Source organism: Lepidochelys kempii, chromosome 4, assembly GCF_965140265.1.
Source record: "Lepidochelys kempii isolate rLepKem1 chromosome 4, rLepKem1.hap2, whole genome shotgun sequence".
NCBI lineage: Eukaryota > Metazoa > Chordata > Testudines > Cheloniidae > Lepidochelys > Lepidochelys kempii.
In genome coordinates, this window is record NC_133259.1 from 8,645,417 (window position 1) to 8,667,271 (window position 21,855).

A 21,855-nucleotide genomic window follows, 5' to 3' on the forward strand; every position below is an offset into this window, starting at 1 on the left:
GAGGGTATGCTTCCATGGTGGTGATGCTCGTTTAATTTTAAAAAAAAGAGCATTAATTAAATTTGTGACTTAACTCCTTGGGGGAGAATTATGTCTCCTGCTCTGTTTTATTCGCATTCTGCCATATATTTCATGTTATAGCAGTCTCAGATGATGACTCAGCACATGTTGTTCGTTTTAAGAACACTTTCACTACAAATTTGACAAAATACAAAGAAGATACCAATGTGGAATTTCTAAAGATAGCTACAGCACTCAACCCAAGGTTTAAGAATCTGAAGTGCTTTCCAAAATCTGAGAGTGATGAGGTGTGGAGCATGCTCTCAGAAGTCTTTAAAAGTGCAACATTCTGATGCAGAAACTACAGAACCCAAGCCACCAAAAAAGAAAATCAACCTTCTGCTGGCCTACATCTGACTCTGATGATGAAAATGAGCATGAGTCGGTCCACTCTACTTTTGGATTATTATCGAGCAGAACTGGTCATCAGCATAGATGCATGTCCTCTGGAATGGTGGTTGAAGCATCAAGGGACATATGAATGTTTAGCGCATCTGGGATGTAAATATCTTGTGATGCCAGCTACAACAGGGCCATGCAAACGCCTGTTGTCACTTTCAGGTGACATTGTAATTAAGAAGTGGGCAGCATTATCTCCTGTAAATGCAAACAAACTTGTTTCTCTTAGCGATTGGCTGAACAAGAAGTAGGACTGAATAGACTTAGGCTCTCAAGTTTTACATTTTTTTTATTTTTGAATGCAGTTCTGTAACAAACTACATTTTTAAGTTGCGCTTTCATGATAAAGAGATTGCACTACTGTACTTGTTATGAGGTAAATTGAAAAAATTCCTATTTTTACAGTGCAAATATTTATAATCAAAAATAAAGTGAGCACTGGACACTTTGTAGTCTGTGTTGCAATTGAAATCGATATATTTGAAAATGTAGAAAAACATCAAAAATATTTAAATTTCTATTGGTATTCTGTTGTTTAACAGTGAGATTAATTGCGATTAATTTTTTTTAGTTAACTGCGATTAATCGACAGCCCTACCCTGAACCTCAACCTTGTCCTCACAGCACTGATGAACTCACCCTTCGAACCTCTGGCCTCCTGTTTCCTTTTTCTTCTCTCCGTGAAGGTTGTCTTCCTGGCAGCTGTTACCTCTGCAAGAAGGTTAGGCGAACCAGGGGCCATGATGGCCGAACTCCCCGCTCTCTTCACCACGTTCCATAAGAACAAAGTTTCCCGGCGCTTGCATTCCAAGTTTCTGCCTAAAGTGGTTTCCTGCTTTCACCTCAACCAACCCATACATGTATGGCCTTTCTTCCGAAGCCACATGCCTTCACTCCCTTGATGTCTGTAGGGCCCTGGTCTTTTACCTGCAGAGGACTAAGCTGTTCGGGAAGCCCCCTGGGGACTCTTGGACGCTATAGCGGAAAGGATTAAGGGGCAGGCCATCTCCACTCGGAGGATTTCTAATTGGATTTCATGCTCTATCAATTATCGGGGCTGTCTTCACCCGTTGAGGTATGAGTCCACTCTGTGAGAGCACAGGCATCAACAATGGCTGCACTTCACGACATGCCACTCATGGACATACGTAGCGCGGCCACATGGAGTTGAGTGCATACCTTTACCTTTTTTTCCCCATTTTGCCCTGGTGCAAGACTCTGCTGCAGATGCCTCATTTGGTGTGGCTGTTCTCCGTTCCACGGTTCTGTCATCTTCCTTGCACCCTCCTCCTGACTAGGTACTGCTTGTCAGTCACCCTCGGGGAAATACAGTAGGGACTATCATTCAAAGAAGAAGAGGAAGTTACTTACCTGTAACTGGAGGTTCTTCCGAGATGTGTGGTCCCTATCTGTATTCCAGTCCCACCGTTCTTCCCCTCTGCCACAGATCTGTTTGTTTTGCTTTGAAGAAAGAACTGAAGGCACAGTCAGTCTACCCCACCCCTTATTGCCTCAGTTGAAACCATGAGGCGAAGCAAGGGCACATGGGCAGACGCTAGTACTTTCAAAAGCTCCGGGCACGTGGGGTGTATGTGTATAACCCCCAGTGGAATACAGATAGGGACCACGCATCTCAAAGAACCTCTAGTTACAGGTAAGTAACTTCATTTTGGAGCAACATTTGACTTGCTACAAGAAATTTATTTCAAATATAACTTTTTTAAAAACATTTCTGAATCTAGGGGGAAAATGGGGTATTTAATATTAATATTATCATTATTATTGTGGCTCCTGGGAGCCCCAGTCATGGATCAGGCATTGTACTAGGTGCTAAATAAACACAGAACGAAGTACTTTCCTGAAAGAGCTTAATCTATCAGAACTTCTTGAAAAATGTGGCACACGGTCTCTCTTCGGTTACTAAATTTATTCAGGGCATAGTTCCTGCATTGCTAGATATGTGTAGTGTATCATGACTTTTGTTTTGGAGGATATTTCATTTTAATGCAGTTAGTTTCAACAGCTGTCAAGGGGTGCTGACTTGTGTATATGTGGACACTTCATCAGTTTAAAAACTTTAGTACCTGAAGTTAAATTAATGCAAGCTGGGGTGCTCGGAATCTGTGAAATCAGACCACATGTTATTTAGGTGCCTAGTTTTAGGCTTCCAAGTTTGATCTTTCCAGTTTGTTTAGTCTGCTTTTCTTGCAGGGCAACTTACCCCTCACTGAGTAAATGGTTAAAATACATCCTGGATTGTAACCTCACTCAATGAGGGTGGAGCGGGGAGCAAGACAGTTCAGAAAGGAAATAAGTTTGGGCCTCCTCACTGCTTCCTGTCAGAGAGAAGTTTGTGTGGAGTTCCATGTGAAGGGTTTTCACCATTTCATTGAGGGGCAGAGCGTGCCCCATTGTAGAATAGGGCACTGGGCTGGATCACTAATTCTTGGTAATAGGGTCTTTTACTGCTATGGCTTCTGAAGCCATCAGCTCCCTTGAGACTTCCACCTCCCTTTTTAAAATGGGAGTTCAACTACACCCATATGATAGGCCGGGGGGGGCGGGGGGGGCACAGAACTGTAGTCTCTGGCTGTATTATTATGTGTCTACTCTGAGTGATGTCTGGGAAGAGGTGGGTATGGTGCATCTCTCTGGCCACTCTATTGCCTGCCCTCCAGATCACCCTTCTAGGCTGAAGGAGGTGCTGCCACAGGGGCAGCTCAGCTGTCTTTCCACGTACAGAGAGGATGATAGGGCAGTTTGTATTTGCATGTTACACGCTGGCAATAATGTGGAAAGGAAATACAGGGAAAAGTCAGTACAATATGTTACCCAGTTTGGGTGGGGCAGGAGGCCTATCTCTCCCCCCCCCTTTTTTTTTTTTATTAAACTGTGCTAATATTGAAAAAGTAAAACCATCAAATGAAGCTTAAAATTAAATCCTTTGCAGTAGGGTTTTAACTTTGGGCTTGGACTGTGGAAAGTCATAGCTGTGGGTGCTTGGCACCTTTGCTTTTCTGCTGGGAGAATAAAGCCACAATAGCATGTTGACTTCCTGTCTGAGCTGGCAACAGCACATTCACTGCTCAAATTCTTGAGCACTATTACTTTACTTGCAGTCTTTATATGTAAAGTAACTCTTCTTCTGTGCCTTTGGCATGGGCTAGTCTGTAACTCATTCAGTGCCAGTAATTGAAGCATAGAGCCTGAAACACTCTGCAGGCAGAGCTCTCCCCTTGACATTAACTATGGCTTTTCTACAGTATTCTTCAGCTCTGCCATCCCAGTGTTGCCCAATCTTGTGATTTGATTTTTTTTTTTAATTATCATAAGACTCCATGATATTTTGTGTTAAACTTAACCTGACTCCAAGAGGTGGGGCTTTATGTGAGAATCTTCTTTAAAATATAAACTAAGTTTCTCACTGTCATTTTTGCAGAGGAAAAACTTGAAAAGATGACCTGGGTACACCCTAAAAACTCAGAAACCACAAGGCAAATAACCAACACATTGGCTTAAACATGAGCCTTTTTTCTTTTTTAATTATTATTATTAAATCTCATGACTTTTTAACATTGGGGTTGGCAATACCAGTAGGTCTCCAATACAGCTGCCCCGCAGTATTTTCTTCCAGACCATTAGCCGCCTCCCCTCCCCCCCCCCCCCATTTAAATCTCTTTTAAAATATTGAGTTAATGAATAGTTTCTTGCAGTGACTGACTTGTGTACATTTCCCTTGGGTTTTTTTGTAGGGTGTTTGGTCAACTCTTCCAGTGAACGAGAAGAAGCTTAATGCTGCATTTAGAGCAGCAAGAAGTGTTATTTTAATATTTTCTGTGAGAGAAAGTGGAAAATTCCAAGGTAAATGAAAGTAACATTTGATATGTGTGGCGTGGTGTTGGTTTTGTTTTTTAAAGAAGCTGTTCTGTTACCCTCTGCTATCTCAACTCCTCTAGGATTTGCAAGGCTCTCGTCTGAATCCCATCATGGAGGATCCCCAATACACTGGGTTCTGCCTGCAGGAATGAATGCTAAAATGTTGGGAGGTGTCTTTAAAATTGACTGGATTTGCAGGTAAATATTTCTGTTCATTTAAATAGTAGCATTTATACATTCTATCTGTTGTTTGGCTGTACCCCTTTTGAAAATTTCCATCTCACTGAAATTCACTTCAGTGGGGGAAAAATCTGCCCCATTATTACTATAGCTGGGTTTGGGACTTCTTCCTATAAGTGAGATTGCTATAGCAATTGCTTTTTGTTTGCATAGTCCTAAACATTTTACACAGGGATTTTGTTTTAACTGAGCGCTTCCTTTTTTTTAGTAGCCTAATAAATTACAAGCATTTGTTTGCAGTTACCTTAAAATCTTCCTTTTATAAAACAGTGTTCCTTTGAAATGTTCTGGACTCGCAGCCCTGGAGAGCAGAATAAAAACTCAGAGGGGAAGTGTTTTGTACCACGGGGTCTGGCTAAGCATGAAAGATGCTACTGCCTCAAAACTTGTTAAAATGAAGGCCAGGTCGGGGGGAATAGATGCTCCTTTTTGGATGGAATAAATTATGCATATCTGATGTAAAACAGTAGGTAAAGTGATGGGACATGCCTACTAAAAGGTCATAAAACAAACATAAGCAAGACAATCAAGTTCTGGGAGCACTTGTAGGAAATTTCCTCCAGTGATTATCCAATAATCTAATGCATCCTCAAAGATGTAATGCTACTTCCACTTGGCTCAGACAAAATCTAGAGAATTGTACCCACCAGAACTCGAACGTTACCAGATTTATATGTGTTAGCATTTTAGGCGGCAGTATGTCAGAGTTGGAACTTCTGTTATTTAGTAGCACACTGAACGATAATAGTCTTATCTATACAAGAGAACCTTGCTAACCAGCATTTATAAATTAGTACATGCTCTTATCACCTCAGAAGTTAAATAGAGTGCTGTAGTGAGAGGTCTCCGTGCTAACATTGTTTGGGTGGTTTTTTTTGTAAAATAGACTAGTATATTCTGAACTCCATAATATTGAAATACAGATATCTAAATGCATGGATTTTTAAGTCAGTAATTCTCAAAGGATCATGTCACAGGGCAAATTAATGAGGTTATACAGTACATAATGTCCTGTTGTATGCATTTTTTAAACTAAATAGACAAAATAACTATAAATGATACCACTTGCATATTTAGGCGTGAATTACCCTTCACTAAATCTGCTCACCTGACCAATCCTTGGAATGAACATAAACCAGTAAAGATTGGACGTGACGGACAGGTTTGTCAATTTTTTTAATCAATGCCTTTAGTAATAAAGTGAAACAAAAGACTTGATTTAGATAAACTTACTCAAGGTGTGATAACTTTTAAACTCTTATAACTATTCAGCTCTTGCAGTACAGCTTTCGTTGACAAGGGCATATGTGGGGCAAGGTTGATTGCTCATAGTACTGGAGAGAGAGCAGAATTGCAAAAGTAAGTTTATCAGTTAGGTTAAGCAAATTATCAGCAATTTTGGTCTGGATATAATGTGATGAGCAGCAGTTGGTGCTAACAAACTTTCAAAGTTGCAGTGTAACAAATTTTATGTTAAGTTTGTGGTGCTATAACTTTCACTTTGTAGTAGAGTATTGTGCTTTTTAGAACAAGTTCTGGTGCTTTCAATTCTGTTTTTTGCACTGGGTTTGCCTTATGTATTAAGTTTCTTCTGACACATTCTACCATTGTAATAGGCACACCTTTAAAATGCAAGCTGGTACCTCTTAGTTCTACCAAATATTCGAGAATACACTGAAATGGACACTGTCAACTCCAGTAACTTACGTTTTATTTAAAAACGCTCTTCAAAATCAACATGAATGGTTTTTATTTAAAAAAAAACAATTTTTTTTTTTGAGCGGGGGTGTTGCGGGTTAAATATTCCCCTGCAGTGTGGTAGATCCAAACGCGATTCATCTTGTACATAGGAACAAAGTAAAAGTGACTCTAGAGGCAGTAGAACTATCTATCCGATTTTACTGTTCAAAATTAATAATTTACAAAAAGCAAATGGACAGTGCAAATCAGAGTATGCTTTTTAAAATTTTTATTAATATTGTTTAAAGGAATTTTATCTGATTCTTTGACAGTTGCCCTTTAAATGGCTAAACAAATGTTTTAAAACGAAAATACTTTCTGTCCCCCTAACTGTCGGAAGAATTGCAGTCAATCCCTTTTTTAAAATGATTATATGAAATTAATGAACCATTGGAGAGCATATTCAGTATATTCAGGTAACGTATGAATGGTAAAATGTATGCTTTCAGTTAGCTGTAACAAATTGCCTTATATGCTAGAAACATAATATACAGTAATTACACAAATTAAACCTCAGTTTCACAAACTGCTTATGGTTCTTTCACTGAGTTTGGATAACATTTAATTCTTGAAAATAAATCTGCTTCACCATGCTTGTGGGATTATCATCCATATATTCCAGACTACAGTGTAAACTGATTAAGGTACGTGGTGATTATTTTCCTTAATTTTATGTGATTACAAAAAACTCTTTCAATTTTAAACAATAATGAAATGAAGCTGACCTGGATGTCTATTAGGAAGGTATTGTGTCCTCAGCAGAGGGCTATTTTATGATGATGCTAAATATCCCCAAAGCATTGAAGCTAATAAAACTGTACTGTGCTCATTATTTTGTGGGATTGAGGTCTTCTTTTCAAAGTGTTTCTGTACCTGGAGAAAGTAATTAATGAGAGAGGTTCTTTGTTTTCAGCTTGTAAATCACTGTTTAACTTCTAACTAATTCTAGGAAATTGAGCTTGAATGTGGAACCCAGCTTTGTCTCCTATTCCCTCCTGATGAAAGCATTGACTTGTATCAAGTCATTCATAAAATGCGGCACAAGCGACGAATGCATTCACAGCCCCGATCAAGAGGACGTCCATCCCGTCGAGAACCAGTCCGGGATGTGGGAAGGTTAGAAACGTTCTTTGGACTGATAATAGGCACATGTATCAGAATAACGTGATGGAGGAATGTGATTCATCAAAAGCTTTCCCTGCGATAAAGAAGAGAGAAAATCCTCAAATCAAGCTGCATGGACGAGTTTGTGGCTTCATTGAGGATTTCACATTGTCCCCCGATCTGTCATATTTCAAGAGGAAAATGGGGATCTTTGCTTTTGCAGAAAAATAGTTCTTATATAAATAAAGCTGTCTAGTTTAGACTAAATCTTTTATACAGATAACACAACATGTAATGTCAGCCATAGGTAAGCTTGGATTTATTATGAGCAGGCTAGATGGAGGAAGAGGAAGTCTTTATATGCCAAAATATGTTAATATCTTGTAAAAGCCTTTTCTTTCAGGTGTGTCTCTGGATAAGCCTTATCAAATATGGGACTTTTATAAGGATCACTTATAATTTTGCAGAAGATGCCGCCTCATTTTGAGGATAAAATATTTAAATAATTTTGATATTCAAGAGGAGCATTATTGGGACTATTTCAAATTGTATCACCGTGATGTGTTAACCCCATTGCCAAATATTCTCTAACATGTAACCACTGAATTCACACATCTTGCTGAGCTTCTGAAAACAGTAGGTTCTTTCCAAAGGGGATCGAGTGGCCCTTGGAGACCCGGCAACAAACCAAAAAGAATGGCTGTTGCTGTGTCTGTATATACAACCTTTCCAGATGTTGGCAGTACCTGTGGACTTTAAAGTGTTTTTAGAGGATCGACATGGTTATTGATCACTGCTTTATGAACTTAACAGCATTTACCAGGAAAAGGGGGTATAACTTGTTACAGAATTGGAGAAGTCTTTGCAAAGAACTGATATAAGCCCTTCTACCAAACACCTTTTCCCTGTGTGTAGCCACTTTGCTTACAGATAAATCTAAAGTTTTTTTTCCTGCTAAAGACTGTATGGTTTGGGCTGAAACCTTTGGTTAAGTTTCCTCTTTGCGGAAACATCCTGTGGTAGGTACAGATACCCAACAAGAGTCCCCATTTCCTTGAGCTTAAAAAGGACACTGTAACGAGTAGGTAGGAGGAAACCTGGCAGCGCCCCCATATTTTTGGCTTTAAAGGACTGAGCACCAAGATGGCTTTTGAAGTTAAGCTAAGAGGTTTCCAGTGCAATAAAGTATTTACAAGTGAAGGTTTTGCAATGGACTGCAAACTATACATATAACACCACCACACCTTCTCAAGCCTGCCAGGGCCTCCATTTATGTATGTGGCTTACAGCTTAAAGTCAGTAGTTGGACTACTATATGAACTGTTACTATCATGTTTTATACCGGTCGTAAATGCACTCTCAAAACTACAAGAAAGCGGTATGTTCATTCTTTACACCAGCTTTTATTTTTCTTAAACTGATTTTGCTGTAGATGCAACTGCTTTGGTTTTTGGGTTTTTTGCTCAGAGGGTGAAGAATCTGCTTTCATTAAAAAAACAAAAAACTTGATACTGGGTAAAGTGGGCTTTTAAAAACTAGAAAGTGGGAAGGGGGAGGAGAAATGATTGTTATGGAAACAGGTCAATTAGTAGAGCTATTAACAGCTGGTATAGTTTGCAAAATGGTTAACTGATTTGAAGGAACTTTAATTTGAATCCTTTATCAAGGAACTATACCTGTTGCTGGAAAATTCAGAATGTTTTAAACAATCTAATACTAAAAAGTGATTGGCCACTGTAATGCTCTATATTTTCTTGGTGGAGGGGCACTAATGACCAGCATAAGTCTATTGAAGAACTAACTCAAGCCAATAACTGGAATGGAGCTGCTTTTAAAATGGGTTCCCCCAGCATGAGTGAAGTTCTTGCAGATTTTTTAATGCTTCACATCAGCAACAGAACAGTCTTTAGACAAGAGCTCTAATTATTTCAGTTAGGATGCTTGAGTTTTTAGAATTAATCCTTCCTTAGAAGGAACTGAGGTTAAACTAGTAATTTAGTGATTAGTCAGTGACAATCCAAAAAGACTTCTAGTCCAATCAAGTTAGCCAGCTAATGGTGAAAGAGGCATGTGTGCGAATGATGCACAAATTTATTTTTAAATGTACCTGGAAAGAGGCTTTCATTTTACAAAAGTTTTGTCTGCCCTGTGGCTAACAAATTTTAGCAAAAAGGTGTCCATGTAAAATGGATAAAACACTTTGCAAATGAGGTAACTATATTTAGATTTGTCAGTTTGACTGATTAATCAGATTTACTGAGTCTCTTTTTTTGTCTAATCCTTTTAGGTTAAATTAAGAGGTAAAGTGGAAAGTATAGTGTTAAAGCGTAAATTAAGAGATTGTTTTAGACCAGCTTGTTAAATATTCTCTTTGGATATTAAGCTATGGTTGGATCAAGTTCCTCTCTTATTGTCAGTCTGTTTATACCTAAAAAGCGATAGTCAAGTGTATTTATCTAGCATAGAGTATGGCTTTTGGTGATTTGAAGTTAAATCTAATGCTTAAATTTGTAAACTCTTGACACTGTGAAGCATATGTAAAGCTGACTGAGTTCTGAATGACTCTAAACAGAGATCCTGGCCAGCTCAAGGTGCTTTTTTTTTCTGTGAGGGGATGCTGCTGTGAGGAATGCGCCAAACAACCTTGTTTAATCTCTAATGTCTAATTTGTATAGGCGTCGACCAGAGGATTATGATATTCATAACAGCAGAAAGAAACCAAGGATTGACTATCCCCCTGAGTTTCACCAAAGACCAGGTTAATATCTCATGTGCACAAATGTAAAAGTATTTGTATTTTTATTATGGAATTTTGAATTCATACAGGTCTAATGAGCTTTTAATATGTGACTAGGATTTAGAGTGGGATTTTTCAAAAGCGCTCAGCTTTGCTTACCTCTCCTCTCATTGAAGTTGATGGTAAATCTCCCACTTATTTCACTGGGAGCTGAGTTAGGCCAGTGTTGAGCCCTCTTGAAAATCCCACCTTAAGTTTAGTGTAAATTCTTCAGTAGTCATAAAGTAATTGGGCCACCCTGCTTATATTAGGTGGTAACCCAGACAGTTAAAATAACCATTTCAAACTCCATTGCTTCCTAAATGGTGGGAGAGTTTCATTTCTATGATGAGCGCCTTTCTTGCCCGTAAACGGTAACTGAAACTTAATCGTGAAGGTGAACTATCAAAGTACCACTTTCAGTGAAAAGCTGAAAAAATAGGCCGTGATAGACATATGTTAACTTTTTTCCATAATCTTTATATTGGTTTCAAATTTAAATTGGTGATTGACAAGCATTTATTTGCAATGAATTGAGAACTTTTTGTACCATTTTTTGTAGACTTTTAACTGGGATTCACAACTGGGGCCCCATGACCCTTAAGTCATGTGTGGGATGGTACTAGAAGTTCCCATTTTGTTTTCAGAGAAACTTTTAAAAACTTGGTATAAAGCGGGTCAGAGAGTCTTCATGCTTTTTTTTTTTTTTTTTTTTTTCCCCCCCCAAGAGTGGTCCACTGGCAGGGCGGAGAGGAGGTTCAGCTGGAAAAGTTAGGGTCTTCAAAAATAAAATAGCTTTTTCAGCAGTATTAATGCAACAGCCACAGATTGCAGTATTACCAGGGTACCTTTGCTGCTGAAAGAGGCAGTGTTGGGACAGGACAGACTTCAGTCCAGGAAGTCTGAATGGAATGTGCACTTCTGCGTATAATGCATTATTTCCGTAGTAGATTTCTAAACCTTAAAAAGCCTGCTTATATTTCAGTGTCAAGTTTGAATAGACTTCAGAGGCTGATTTCTTCAAAGAAGAGTTACTTCAATAGAGTGCAGTCATCATTAGTCAAACTTCCAAGAGCATTATTTACAGCTGAGAATTCAAGTTAAAAAATCACTTCTGTAGCACTACAAAAATGCTTTACTATGTCCTGATTCCTTCCACCTTTTACAAATGCTTTTTGTGGAACTGCTTAAAGCGAGAGGTGCCAATTGCTCATTTTTTAAGGCTATCCTAGTGCCATCATAATCCATTGTAAATTTTGACCTAATTTTTAATCTCTCAAGAAACTTCCATCAATAGTTGCATCGAGCTGTCCAGATTAACCCTGTCTGTTGGACACGCAGTTAATAGGTAGAAATCTTGACCAGTTAATCAATACATGCCAATAATCAAGTGCATGAGCATTGCCAAGCAATTCAGTCTAGTCCTTGTTTGCAGAAATATCCCCTTCCCAATTCTTTTTTAGTACTGCATGCAAGCTCATAAGAGTGTATTTATCCATTCTTTAACGTTGGAATGCCCTTTTGTGTATGCCATTCATTTACCATCAAAGACCCGCTGTAAGTCTGTAGAAACTGTTTTGCAAGCGCTTCTGAAGTGAGATAAGAACAGCAGTGCATACAAGAACATACCTGTAAGAGGAGGTTGTTGCCATGGAAGGGTGGATGTTAACGACTGTAATTTAGGATTGTTATGGTGAATGGTAAATTGGATTGATAACGCTGCTTGATGTTTGAACAGGGTATATAAAGGATCCCAGGTATCAAGAAGTAGACAGGTAAGATGTGTTCATATTATTCATTTTTATGTCCTGGTAACTTGTTGATATCAATCACCTGGATTGAGTTTTACAAATCTTATTCCCAACAGACGATTTTCAGGAGTTCGCCGAGATGTGTTTTTAAATGGGGTAGGTTGATGCATTTGTTTTTAACATAACTTCTTGCACTTCCAAAGTTGTTATCAAATGTTCATGTTGTTCTCTTTCATTGTAGTCCTACAATGATTACGTGAGGGAATTCCACAGCATGGGACCACCGCCACCATGGCAAGGAATGGTTTGTGTCTTGTTCAGCTTCATTTTCTAATTGAAAATAACCCCCACATTACCATGTGGATGTGCCTGCTCTCCCTGAGCTGCTCTCAGCCTTCGCACTCTGTTTAGTAAAGTGCTGGGTACTTCTGCTGTGGACAGTAAATTATGAAGTGTTGCAGGGAAACAAAATTGAATGGGGTGAATTACAGTAGGTAATGTCAAGATATTGTAGTCACTCTCACTAACAGTGATCAAACAACATATTTGTATCTTGAAGCGGTCTTGACAATCTAATACGTACTAGGACATAGGAATCCAGCTTAGTTTGAATGCATAATTAAAAAGTGAGGAAATTTGTTCTCATTTAAAAAAAAAAAAAAAAAAAAACCACAACAGAACTCTCCTTCCAATGCACTATAATGGATGTGATCAGACCAGTAATCCATCAATATTTGAAGAAGGTTGGATAGGAATACAGAATACAGCAGGAGGGAAACTGGCCACTGATGGGTCTGTGGCACTGGGAACCTGCATGGTAGAAGATACACTCTGGTACAGTGCAAGAGTTGTCTGGCATGGGCAGTAAAGCATCTAGGAAGCACTGGAGTGTATTTAGCATGGTCCTGGTTAGGCATGCTGCTCTGTGGCACTGGCTTTTTTGTTCCTTTGTGTATTCAGTTGAATATACATACCAGCAAACAAATATACATACGCTGAGTGCACGATAATGTACCAGTTGCTATCTTTGTTATACTGAGATGGGGTTCTCTGCCAATTGGAGGGCAGGAATGATCTGCAGTTACTGAGGAATAACTAGTTATTCTCAGTTATCCAATTCCCTGCGTTCTGGCTGTGCCTGGAGTTGGATAGTCACTGTGCGGTTATTTCTCAATAACACTTGTGTATTTATAGCATGATCTCTGCTGTGACTCTTGTACTTGGGAATTGTCAAATGGTTTGCCAGCAGCAAAGATGCCCCCATGGCTTCTCACTCCTAGCTGAACAAAAAAAAGCCAATGTGTACAAAAATATTTAAACAAATGGTACTATCAGACTGCAGGAAGGGAATAGCTCTTCAGAGAAAACTCAGTTCTGTGACCCATGTCCGTCTACCGATCCCGTCTCTACAGGCTGGCTAAATACGCATTTACACTCTAATCCAGTCCTCCCAAGCAGTTCAATTTGGAATCACTATGCAAGCAAAACACTGTGGTGACTATTGATGGGAGAATGGCCTGGCTAATGCAGGGAGTGGAAGTACGACAAGTTGAGGGGAAGCAACTTGTTTGAGGATGGGGGGACATGGAAGAGAATGGCCAAAATGCTGCTCTTTTTATATATATAATCAGTTTAGCTTCTGGCTTTTTGGCTGCGTATTTTTATCTTGTGGAATAGGCCTTGCTTTCAAAATGTGAATATCCTAATAAAACTCAGTGGAATAACAGGTGCTTTGGCCTTGAAAACTCACTCAGCCCAGGATATGCTTGTCTGCATGACTCCATCCTGTATGAGGTAGCCAGTACAACACCTAGTGAACTCACGAAAGCTGAAGTGTTCATAGTATTTCTCTTGGTCAGGCATGCGGATGAGTATCTTTAAGTGCTTTTGGGATATAGTTTTAAATAAATGCTGGTAGCTGAAGTTCAGTGAGAAGATCTGGTTGGAATCTCTGCAGTGTCCTGCCATACACTCTGTATGCAAGATAATGTTTTAAACCGCAGTCCACCTGCAGAGGAGAATATATTTAAATGTTGTATTTGTTTCCCTTGTCACCCTAACTTTACGGGTGATACGCACTGTATCTCGGAGTGTTCAACAAACAGCCTTTAATTTCATTGTAGCCGCCCTATCCAGCTATGGAACAGCCTCCCCATCACCCTTATTATCAGCACCATGCTCCTCCACCTCAAGCTCACCCTCCATACTCGGGACACCACCCTGTGCCGCACGATGCAAGATACCGAGACAAACGAGTAGTAAGTGTACATGGCCGCAGAAGAGGGGGGGCGAATCATACAGACCGGCAGAATTCGGAATGGGAGGAATTTGGGGGTGGTTAGGAACCTAAACATATAGGAGGTTTCTTATTTCTGAAAATCTTGGCCTTACAGCTGGGCTCCTAAATGTACTTTTGAAATCAGGTCACTGAGGTGCCTAAATCAAGGCTTTGGGTGCTTTTGAGACCCCCCGAGGGACTTAGGAGCACAAGTCCCACCATTTCTTGGCCCAGGTGTGTGGAAGGCTTCCAACTGTCAATGCGTACACTTCCCTGGTTGAAATTAAGTCCAAATCAGTAAGGATTTTTTGGAATCTGTTTGTCTGGAGAGGGGAGGAAACTTGTGCCACTGCTGTGAAAAAGTTTATGCTAAAGTTTCTTCTTATCGGCTGCTTTTGAGCCTGGGTTTTCAAAAGGCCCTAGTAGTGGATGGGTGAAGTGCTGGGACTTTCAGACTGGGCAATTAAATAAATAGCATTGTCCTTCTCTTTCACAGCACGACTATGATATGAGGGTAGATGACTTTCTGCGTCGCACACAAGCAGTGGTCAGTGGTCGGAGAAGCAGACCTCGGGAGAGAGAGCGGGAGAGGGAGCGCGATCGTCCCAGAGACAACAGGAGAGACCGAGAACGGGGACGAGATCGGGAAAGGGAGAGAGAGAGAATTTGTGAGCGGGACAGAGACAGGGGTGAAAGAGGCAGATATAGAAGATAATCCATCTGGAACCAGTGGTCATTTGAAACAGAACAACAAAGCTTGTATTTTTTGTGTGTTTACAAGTAGTACACTTTATTTTCAGCTGTCTACTTAAAGTTTGTTGTGTAGAAGGTTTTACAATGACCCTCTTTGTTCCAAGCATGCAGTAAACTATGAACTGGAAAAACTCAATCAGCCAAAAGAAAAAATGCACAAAGTTGATATTTGAGTTGACCTTTTTATTGGAGAATGGGAAACAGTTAAGAATGTAGATATTGGTTCCTTTTCAATAAGTGTTCATCTACTTCTAGTGACTTCATCCTAGGGTTTTTTAAATATTGATGGATAACTGCCATAATTTTTTTTTTTTTTTTTTTTGCTTTATTTTCTTACATGTCGTTTCACATGGTTCAGTGGAAAAAAAGCTGCTATCAGGTAACGCACCGATGGAAGTGTGATGCTTTGCCCGTGGGGCAGTGCTGTAGCAGCCTTTTGCTTTCCTGGTTTCTAACCCCTTCGCTGTAGAGTGTTTTGTCAGTCTTCGATAATGAAAGCAATATTAAGAAGACACTATTGATAGCTAATTTTTAATCTTTTTAAAAATCTTCCTGTGTTCAGTAACCTTCTGGTCCATGCTGTTGTCTAGCCTCTCTCTAAAACGTACACATTGCTTGGAATGGTCACAGTTTGCGTGTGTGGAAGCAGAAAATGTGGCTGTATTCTACATTGCTACTGTTTTTTATAAAAAAAAAAATAATAATAATAAATTGGTAACAATTGAAATTTTAGTTTGGCTTGTTATTTTAAAGGCTTCCAGGTTTGCTAACAGTTCTAGGAAGGCTGGCCTGTATATTCAGAAGTTACCTATTTTCCCTCCTCAGTAAAGATATTTCCAGTGGGTGAAATTCAACCCAGACAGCTGTCCTTAACAGATACAAGCTGGGGCTCAGTATCACCGAAACTAACGGCTGGCCTACACGAACACTGGAACTCTTAAGTTGCGCTGTTTCAGTTACGTAAATGATGTAACTGAAGTCGACGTGACTTAAGTTGACTTCCAGCGGTGTCTACGCTGCGCTGGGTCAACGGGAGATGCTCTCTTGTTGACATAGCTTCCACCTCTTGGGGTGGCGGAGTACAGATCGATTTAGTGTGTCTTCACCAGACCCGCTAAATGAACACCGCTGCATCGATCACTGCAGTGTCAGTTTAGCCAGTAGGGTAGACATGACCTAACATTTATTGGAATAGGTAGGTTCATAGTCCTATCTTTCTGAATCACTGCAGGAGTTTCATGGATTTTGGGATTAAACCAGAACAAAATACTCAATTGGTTAAAATGTTAACTTTTCTTTTTTGTGGGGCAGCTGTGTAACTACTATGCCCTCAATAACTTACTTATGGAGAATTACTCTCACGGAGTTGAAGCAATCTGGTTTTAATGTCCTAGCCCTGTGCCAGTCTCAACACCACTCCAGTGAAAGAGAGATCCAAACCATCCCCATGTCAATCAATTGCCCAATCCAAACAAAATTACAGGGCGCACACCCACTGTGCAGAGCCAACATACTTAACATGCCATAGCAAATGCCATGGGATATTTCATTGACTTCTGTATTGTAAATGCTCTTGAACAGGACAGATTTGAATTTAAACTTGGAATAGTAAAAACCAGAGAGCTAACCTACAACTTGAGAAACTGGAAAAAAACACTCTTGTCTGCATGCAGTTAGAGGCATTTCCCTGTTCTCACTTTACTGAGTTAACTTTTGGGTTGAAATGTATTATTCTTAGGCCATGTCTACAGTTACAGGTAGATCAGCACTGCTGCAATCGATGCAGCAGGTGTCAGTTTAGTGGGTCTAGTGAAGACCTACAAAATCAATGCTCTTTGGTCGACCCTGATACTCCACCTCCCCGAGAAGAATAAGGAAGTCGACGGGAGAGCATCGCTCGTTGACGCAGTGCCGTGTAGACACCGCGGTAAGTCAACCTAAGCTACATTGGCTCCAGTTACATAACAGGTGGCAGGAACCTTCTGCATCCTAGCAAGTTTAGACTCTTACAGCTGTCATACAGTGCTGAACCATGCATAAGCTATCTGTAATTTGCCTTCATTTATCACCTGAACCATGGCTTGCAGAGCTACTTCAGTAACTGGCAAATTATAGTTAGTGTGTGTGTGTATCATCCTAAGAAGAATAAATTATGGCAGTAGCAATGAGGCAGCGACTTGCTGGAGTATAAAAGCCAAGCAGGTTTATCGCCAGATTTCACATGTTCAGCTCCTTCACTTGGGGCCAGGCTTGTGCAAGAGTCTAGCACTCAACTTGCTACGTTTTTCTGAAGAAGGCAGCCCTTTTGTCTCCACATACTTATTCTCGTCCATCTTCAGTCTGTCCTACTTCCTCTCTGTTTGTTTGTCTCCTGCTTCAGCAAACTTTTAAATAACCTGGTCAAGTAAGGCTTGCAACTGTGCATGGTAATTTCTGTGGGTAGCAGTCCATCTGCACAAATTGCAAGGCAGGTTACTGTGGGCTCTTCTACAGCTGAATTCCTTGACTTGAACTGATGTGCATTAACCTAAGCTTTGCATATTTTAGTAGAAGAAATCTTACATAGACTGAATCAGTTTGACACTCAATTGCTTTTATTAACAAATCAACCCACGTTGTTGAAAGCTCTATCCACTAGGCAGCAAATATTTTGGTTAGCAACAGTGGGGATGGAGAGGTATTAAAGCAGCACACAGAAAGGAGCTAGCTCATTCAACCAGTGCAACAAGCATTGAATTACACAAGAGCCTGAATCTGTATGACCTTTTACATTCAAATAAACTGCATGCCCTCACTCATGCAGAGATCTTCCTGGAGGGATAGGGTCATGATAATGGGGTTTCATGGAGTAGGCTCACAGTTTTGCCTTAAGACTACAGCTGGTCAAAACTCAGTGAAACACAAACTCTCCCCCCCCCCCCACCTTCCCCCTCTTCCAAGCAGGTCTAGCTAACTTACTTTGGCTTCACGTTTCCCAGTATCAAATCTCTGAATGTTTTTTATATGTCAGCAATCAAGGCTGTGCTCATGCCAGCTGCCTCTATGGGCACACCCTAGGGCACATGCAGCTCCCACTGACTTCATTCAGCCTGCATGCATCTCACTGTAGGATCAGGGGCACAGATTTTTGCAGAGTTCCAGCACAGACCTATGCAATCTGTAGCTCTCTGTAGACATTTTGTAACAGCTAACTGACCTAATCCTCTGGTGTGAACTGGCCTAGCTCCACCCAAGTGATTACAATAGGGCAGTTTACACCAGCTGTGCACTGCAGCTACAAGGGGAATCTCGATAGATCACATAACTCTAGTGTCAATAGCTGATGACCAGTTTTAGGTATTTTTCTGTATACTCAGTGTAAGTATGCTCAGAAACGTGACCATTCAAATTAGTGTGTCTTATACTCAGCATATCTGCTAGGGTAGGCCCTGGATTCTAGAGTCTCCTAAATTGCCACCAATATTGAAGTGTCCCATTTTCAGTTTAGCATTGAAGCTTTAGCTTTTAGGAACAGAGCCATTTTTCCATCGTCTATATTTAAGGGTTTACATAGCTTTGAACTAACCGAAGGCTTAAGATTTGTCACAACCAGCTCCAAAAATTGGTGCTAATAAAATAAGCTTGTGTGGGGCAACAAAATATATGCAGTAAAGGAAGAACCTTACTGTTTTCTCTAGCAGCTTTGTCTGCAGGCAAATGTAAGTTGCCTTTCATTAGGCACTGGATCATTTACAAATGCAACCCAAGTCTGACAAAGGCAATTTTAAAAGCATTCTTAAACATGATCTGGTGGCTAGCTTATTGTAGCAACCACACAATACTGCAAATCACAGGATCATAAATGGGACAGATCCTCGACCATTATAAAATTGGCACAGCTTCATGGCGCTCAGCAGAACAATTTATACGGATTTATAGCTGCTGGGGAGTTGGCCCACTATATAGATAATAAGTTTGCCAATTACTGAGGGAAATTAGCAGTTCCACTTGGCGTTTCCAGGAGTGGAGCATTTTAAGTCAACCTCTTACAGACCAATGAAGCCACAAGGCCCGGTATTAGGCAGGTGTCCTCTCCACCAGCTCTGGAATGCTGTAGCACAGGTGACCCACTCCTGGGTATGGCAGCAGATGCTTGGGAATTACTAGTGGCATGATGAGCTAAGGCCTGAGCCAAAGCCCACTGAAGTTAATGCGAGTCTTCAGGGAGCTCTGGCAGCTGTCAGGATGTGCAAGTTGCCATTTCTGCTGTGGAGGCCAGCTAGCAGGATGAACTGAGCCCGTGTGCCCTAAAGCTAACTTTCCACACCCCACAGAAGAGGGACCACTGGGAAGAGGGAGTCCTGCAGCATAGGGCAGCTCAATACAGCAGGCCAGAAGAATGCATGCATGGTATATGGAGGGGATGGAACACAGTGGAATACCTTCCACCACACCCAGTCAGTTTCCCCACCATGGTTGGACAGAGCAGCTCTTTCTTCAGCTTGCTGGGTTGCTCTGGGCCAGGGGTTGGAGGCTGAGCACTGGATACTATGGAGCAAAGGGGGCAGACCTAGATTCCCATAAAACCCCTCTAGAGGAATTCTGCCATTTCCTGGATCCCCTTGTGTACTGGTTTGACCCCTGGGATTTCTACACTGTTGAGACTGTGATATTCCCTGCGTAGAGAGTTCCCTGCCGTTCTAACAGCCACCCCCTTTCTTGGGCCCACACTCTAGCACATGGCTACTGAATTCCCAGCACTATAATTCTCAACCATCAAATTGTGTCTTCACCCACAGAAATTAAACTCAGGGCAAAGTTTCATTAAACTTTGGAAAGATTTTTCACATGAGACACAATGCAGAAGGGATATGATTGGAGCCTCCATATCACGACACCAACCATTCCGATTTTATACTCTGGACAAGGCTTTCAGACATGGGACGTGAAGTTCTTCTCTTTGGCTGAGATTTTGGAAGGAGGCCAAGGGCGTCTGGTGAAATTCAATGGGAGTAGCGCACCTAACTTTGCAAATCCACTTCCTCAATCCTCACCATGGTTGCTAAAAAGCCTGATTTTTCAAACACGTTGAGCACCCAGCATGTCCCACTGAAGTTGGAAGCAGCTGCTGCATGCCCAGAACATTCGAACATCAGGGTATCTATTAAGACACTTAAATATAGACATAGGAGCCTACAGACAGATGGCTATTTTCAGAAGTCTTGGCCTTTCTGGTGGGCATCTTCTAGGAGCATCAGATTGCTTATCTGAGCTCCGAACTAGTCAGTGTCTGCTCCTCCAGGAGCCATACCAACAGACACATGGACACTTTGGTTCTGGATGATCTAGTGAGGACACTCTCTCACAGATCGCAGGGTGGGCAAATCAACTTTAATACCTGCAGGTGGAAGACACAGCAAAGAACCTAAAACAGTTGGGCTTTGTCCTTTTAAATAAAGTCTCCAGAAAGTTACATTTTGAAAATCATTGCCACAGTTAGCATCTGACAAGTCCCTGTGTAATCACTGAAGAAGTCAGACTGGTGGATCCAGCTAAGTATTCATTCTTATTCAAGCCAAAAGAAAGTTACTGTAAACATCACATTCGCTAAATGCGCAACTTTCCTGATACTACTTCACCAGAACACGGCCCTGGCTACGCATGGTATTTCAGCATGCACCTCACTTCAAGCATGTGCCTAGATCAACAGGACCACGAATAAGCTGAACCAGGCCCAGGGGAACAGCAAACCTACTCCGTTTTCTTCTTCTTTATAATCCTACCGCATTTCTTACAGCAAAACAAGCAGCATTTGACAGCAATGAAAACAGCAGCTGCTGCACAGGTGAGCAAGAACGCCAGGACGTCCAGGCAGTGATACTGGTACCAGGTGAGCTCGTGAGCTGCTGGTCTCAAGTGCTTTGCCCCTTTATGGCGCATGACAAATTCGATCCAGAAGACAGCTCGGTCCAGAGGCTTTATGGGCTGGTCGTGGTGAATCTGGGATAATCTCACTGCATTTTCTTTATAGCTGAAGGAATCAGGGGGGAACAAAAATGACATGGTGGTTATTCTGAAACAGCGCTTTCCCTACTGTATGGGGCAACTAGCAAGCAAAGGGATCGCTGACCAGGCTCTCTGCTCCACACTACAGGGTCAAGTCAACATAAGCTGCCTTGTGTTGACCTAGCTGTGGAAGCGTCTTCACTTAAATTTGGCTCCGCTGATGTAAGTGCCTCTCTATGCTGATTTAGTGACAGCCTCTCCCCGAGCGGTGTAGAGTCATGGTCGATGTCATCAGGGCGACGCAGTGTCAGTGCAGATGATGCATTGCTTACGGTGACGGTTGCTGGCTTTCAGGAGCCGTCCCACAATGCCCCGCACTGACAATGCAATCAATACTAGTGCTCCTGGTGAGGACGCGCACTGCCGACTCAAGGAGCCAAGTGTGCGCACACACAAGCGATTTAATAACTGCAGTGAGGGCTGACATAAGTTAAGTCTCATGGCCTGAGTCAAGATTTAAAGTGGGCCAAAAAGATAAGCTAGCCCCAGTTTGCTATTACATAATGAGACTTCTTCAGAGGGTTCGCCACAAGACATTCCTAGCGTCCAGCTTTTTCTGTTGTCATTTTCCCTTGCAAAAAATACTTCTGGGAAGATAATTTGCAGGGTTTTCCCTGCAGATCTCATGTTTCACAGCCTGAGACGGGTGGAATTCCCCCAGTGCTAAAGGTTTTGGTCCCTACGGACAGTGGTAGCAAGTTGGGAAGCCAAGACTCAGTGTCACAAACTAGCCAAGAAGAAGTTTGCCCGTCGTATGTGTGAATTGGAAATTGGCTGGGTGACTTCATTCAAACTTGCTCCAAGAAGGGAGCAGAAGATTACACAATCTCAGA

At 41.2% G+C, this 21,855-nt stretch overlaps 2 protein-coding genes across 7 annotated transcripts in view; one reads left to right on the plus strand and one right to left on the minus strand.

The window, feature by feature from the left end:
* The window catches only part of YTHDC1 (YTH N6-methyladenosine RNA binding protein C1), a 33,352-nt gene extending 17,648 nt beyond the window's left edge, over positions 1 to 15,704 (plus strand). For 2 of the 4 annotated variants that reach the window (XM_073340257.1, XM_073340258.1), the window contains 10 exons: positions 4,212 to 4,320; positions 4,416 to 4,533; positions 5,653 to 5,737; positions 7,265 to 7,431; positions 10,095 to 10,177; positions 11,934 to 11,970; positions 12,063 to 12,102; positions 12,188 to 12,250; positions 14,070 to 14,204; positions 14,721 to 15,704. In XM_073340257.1, the coding sequence (XP_073196358.1) occupies positions 4,212 to 4,320; positions 4,416 to 4,533; positions 5,653 to 5,737; positions 7,265 to 7,431; positions 10,095 to 10,177; positions 11,934 to 11,970; positions 12,063 to 12,102; positions 12,188 to 12,250; positions 14,070 to 14,204; positions 14,721 to 14,939 (1,056 nt within the window). In that variant the 3' untranslated portion in view covers positions 14,940 to 15,704. Of the gene's footprint in view, positions 1 to 4,211; positions 4,321 to 4,415; positions 4,534 to 5,652; positions 5,738 to 7,264; positions 7,432 to 10,094; positions 10,178 to 11,933; positions 11,971 to 12,038; positions 12,103 to 12,187; positions 12,251 to 14,069; positions 14,205 to 14,720 lie in introns of all 4 variants that reach the window. The other 2 variants (XM_073340260.1, XM_073340259.1) reach the window with 2 other exon arrangements.
* LOC140910087 (UDP-glucuronosyltransferase 2A2-like) overlaps positions 15,267 to 21,855 on the minus strand; it is a 46,527-nt gene continuing 39,938 nt past the window's right edge. For all 3 annotated transcript variants that reach the window (XM_073340254.1, XM_073340256.1, XM_073340255.1), the window contains one exon: positions 15,267 to 20,987. In XM_073340254.1, coding sequence (XP_073196355.1) covers positions 20,708 to 20,987 — 280 coding nt within the window. In that variant the 3' untranslated portion in view covers positions 15,267 to 20,707. The remainder of the gene's footprint in view (positions 20,988 to 21,855) is intronic.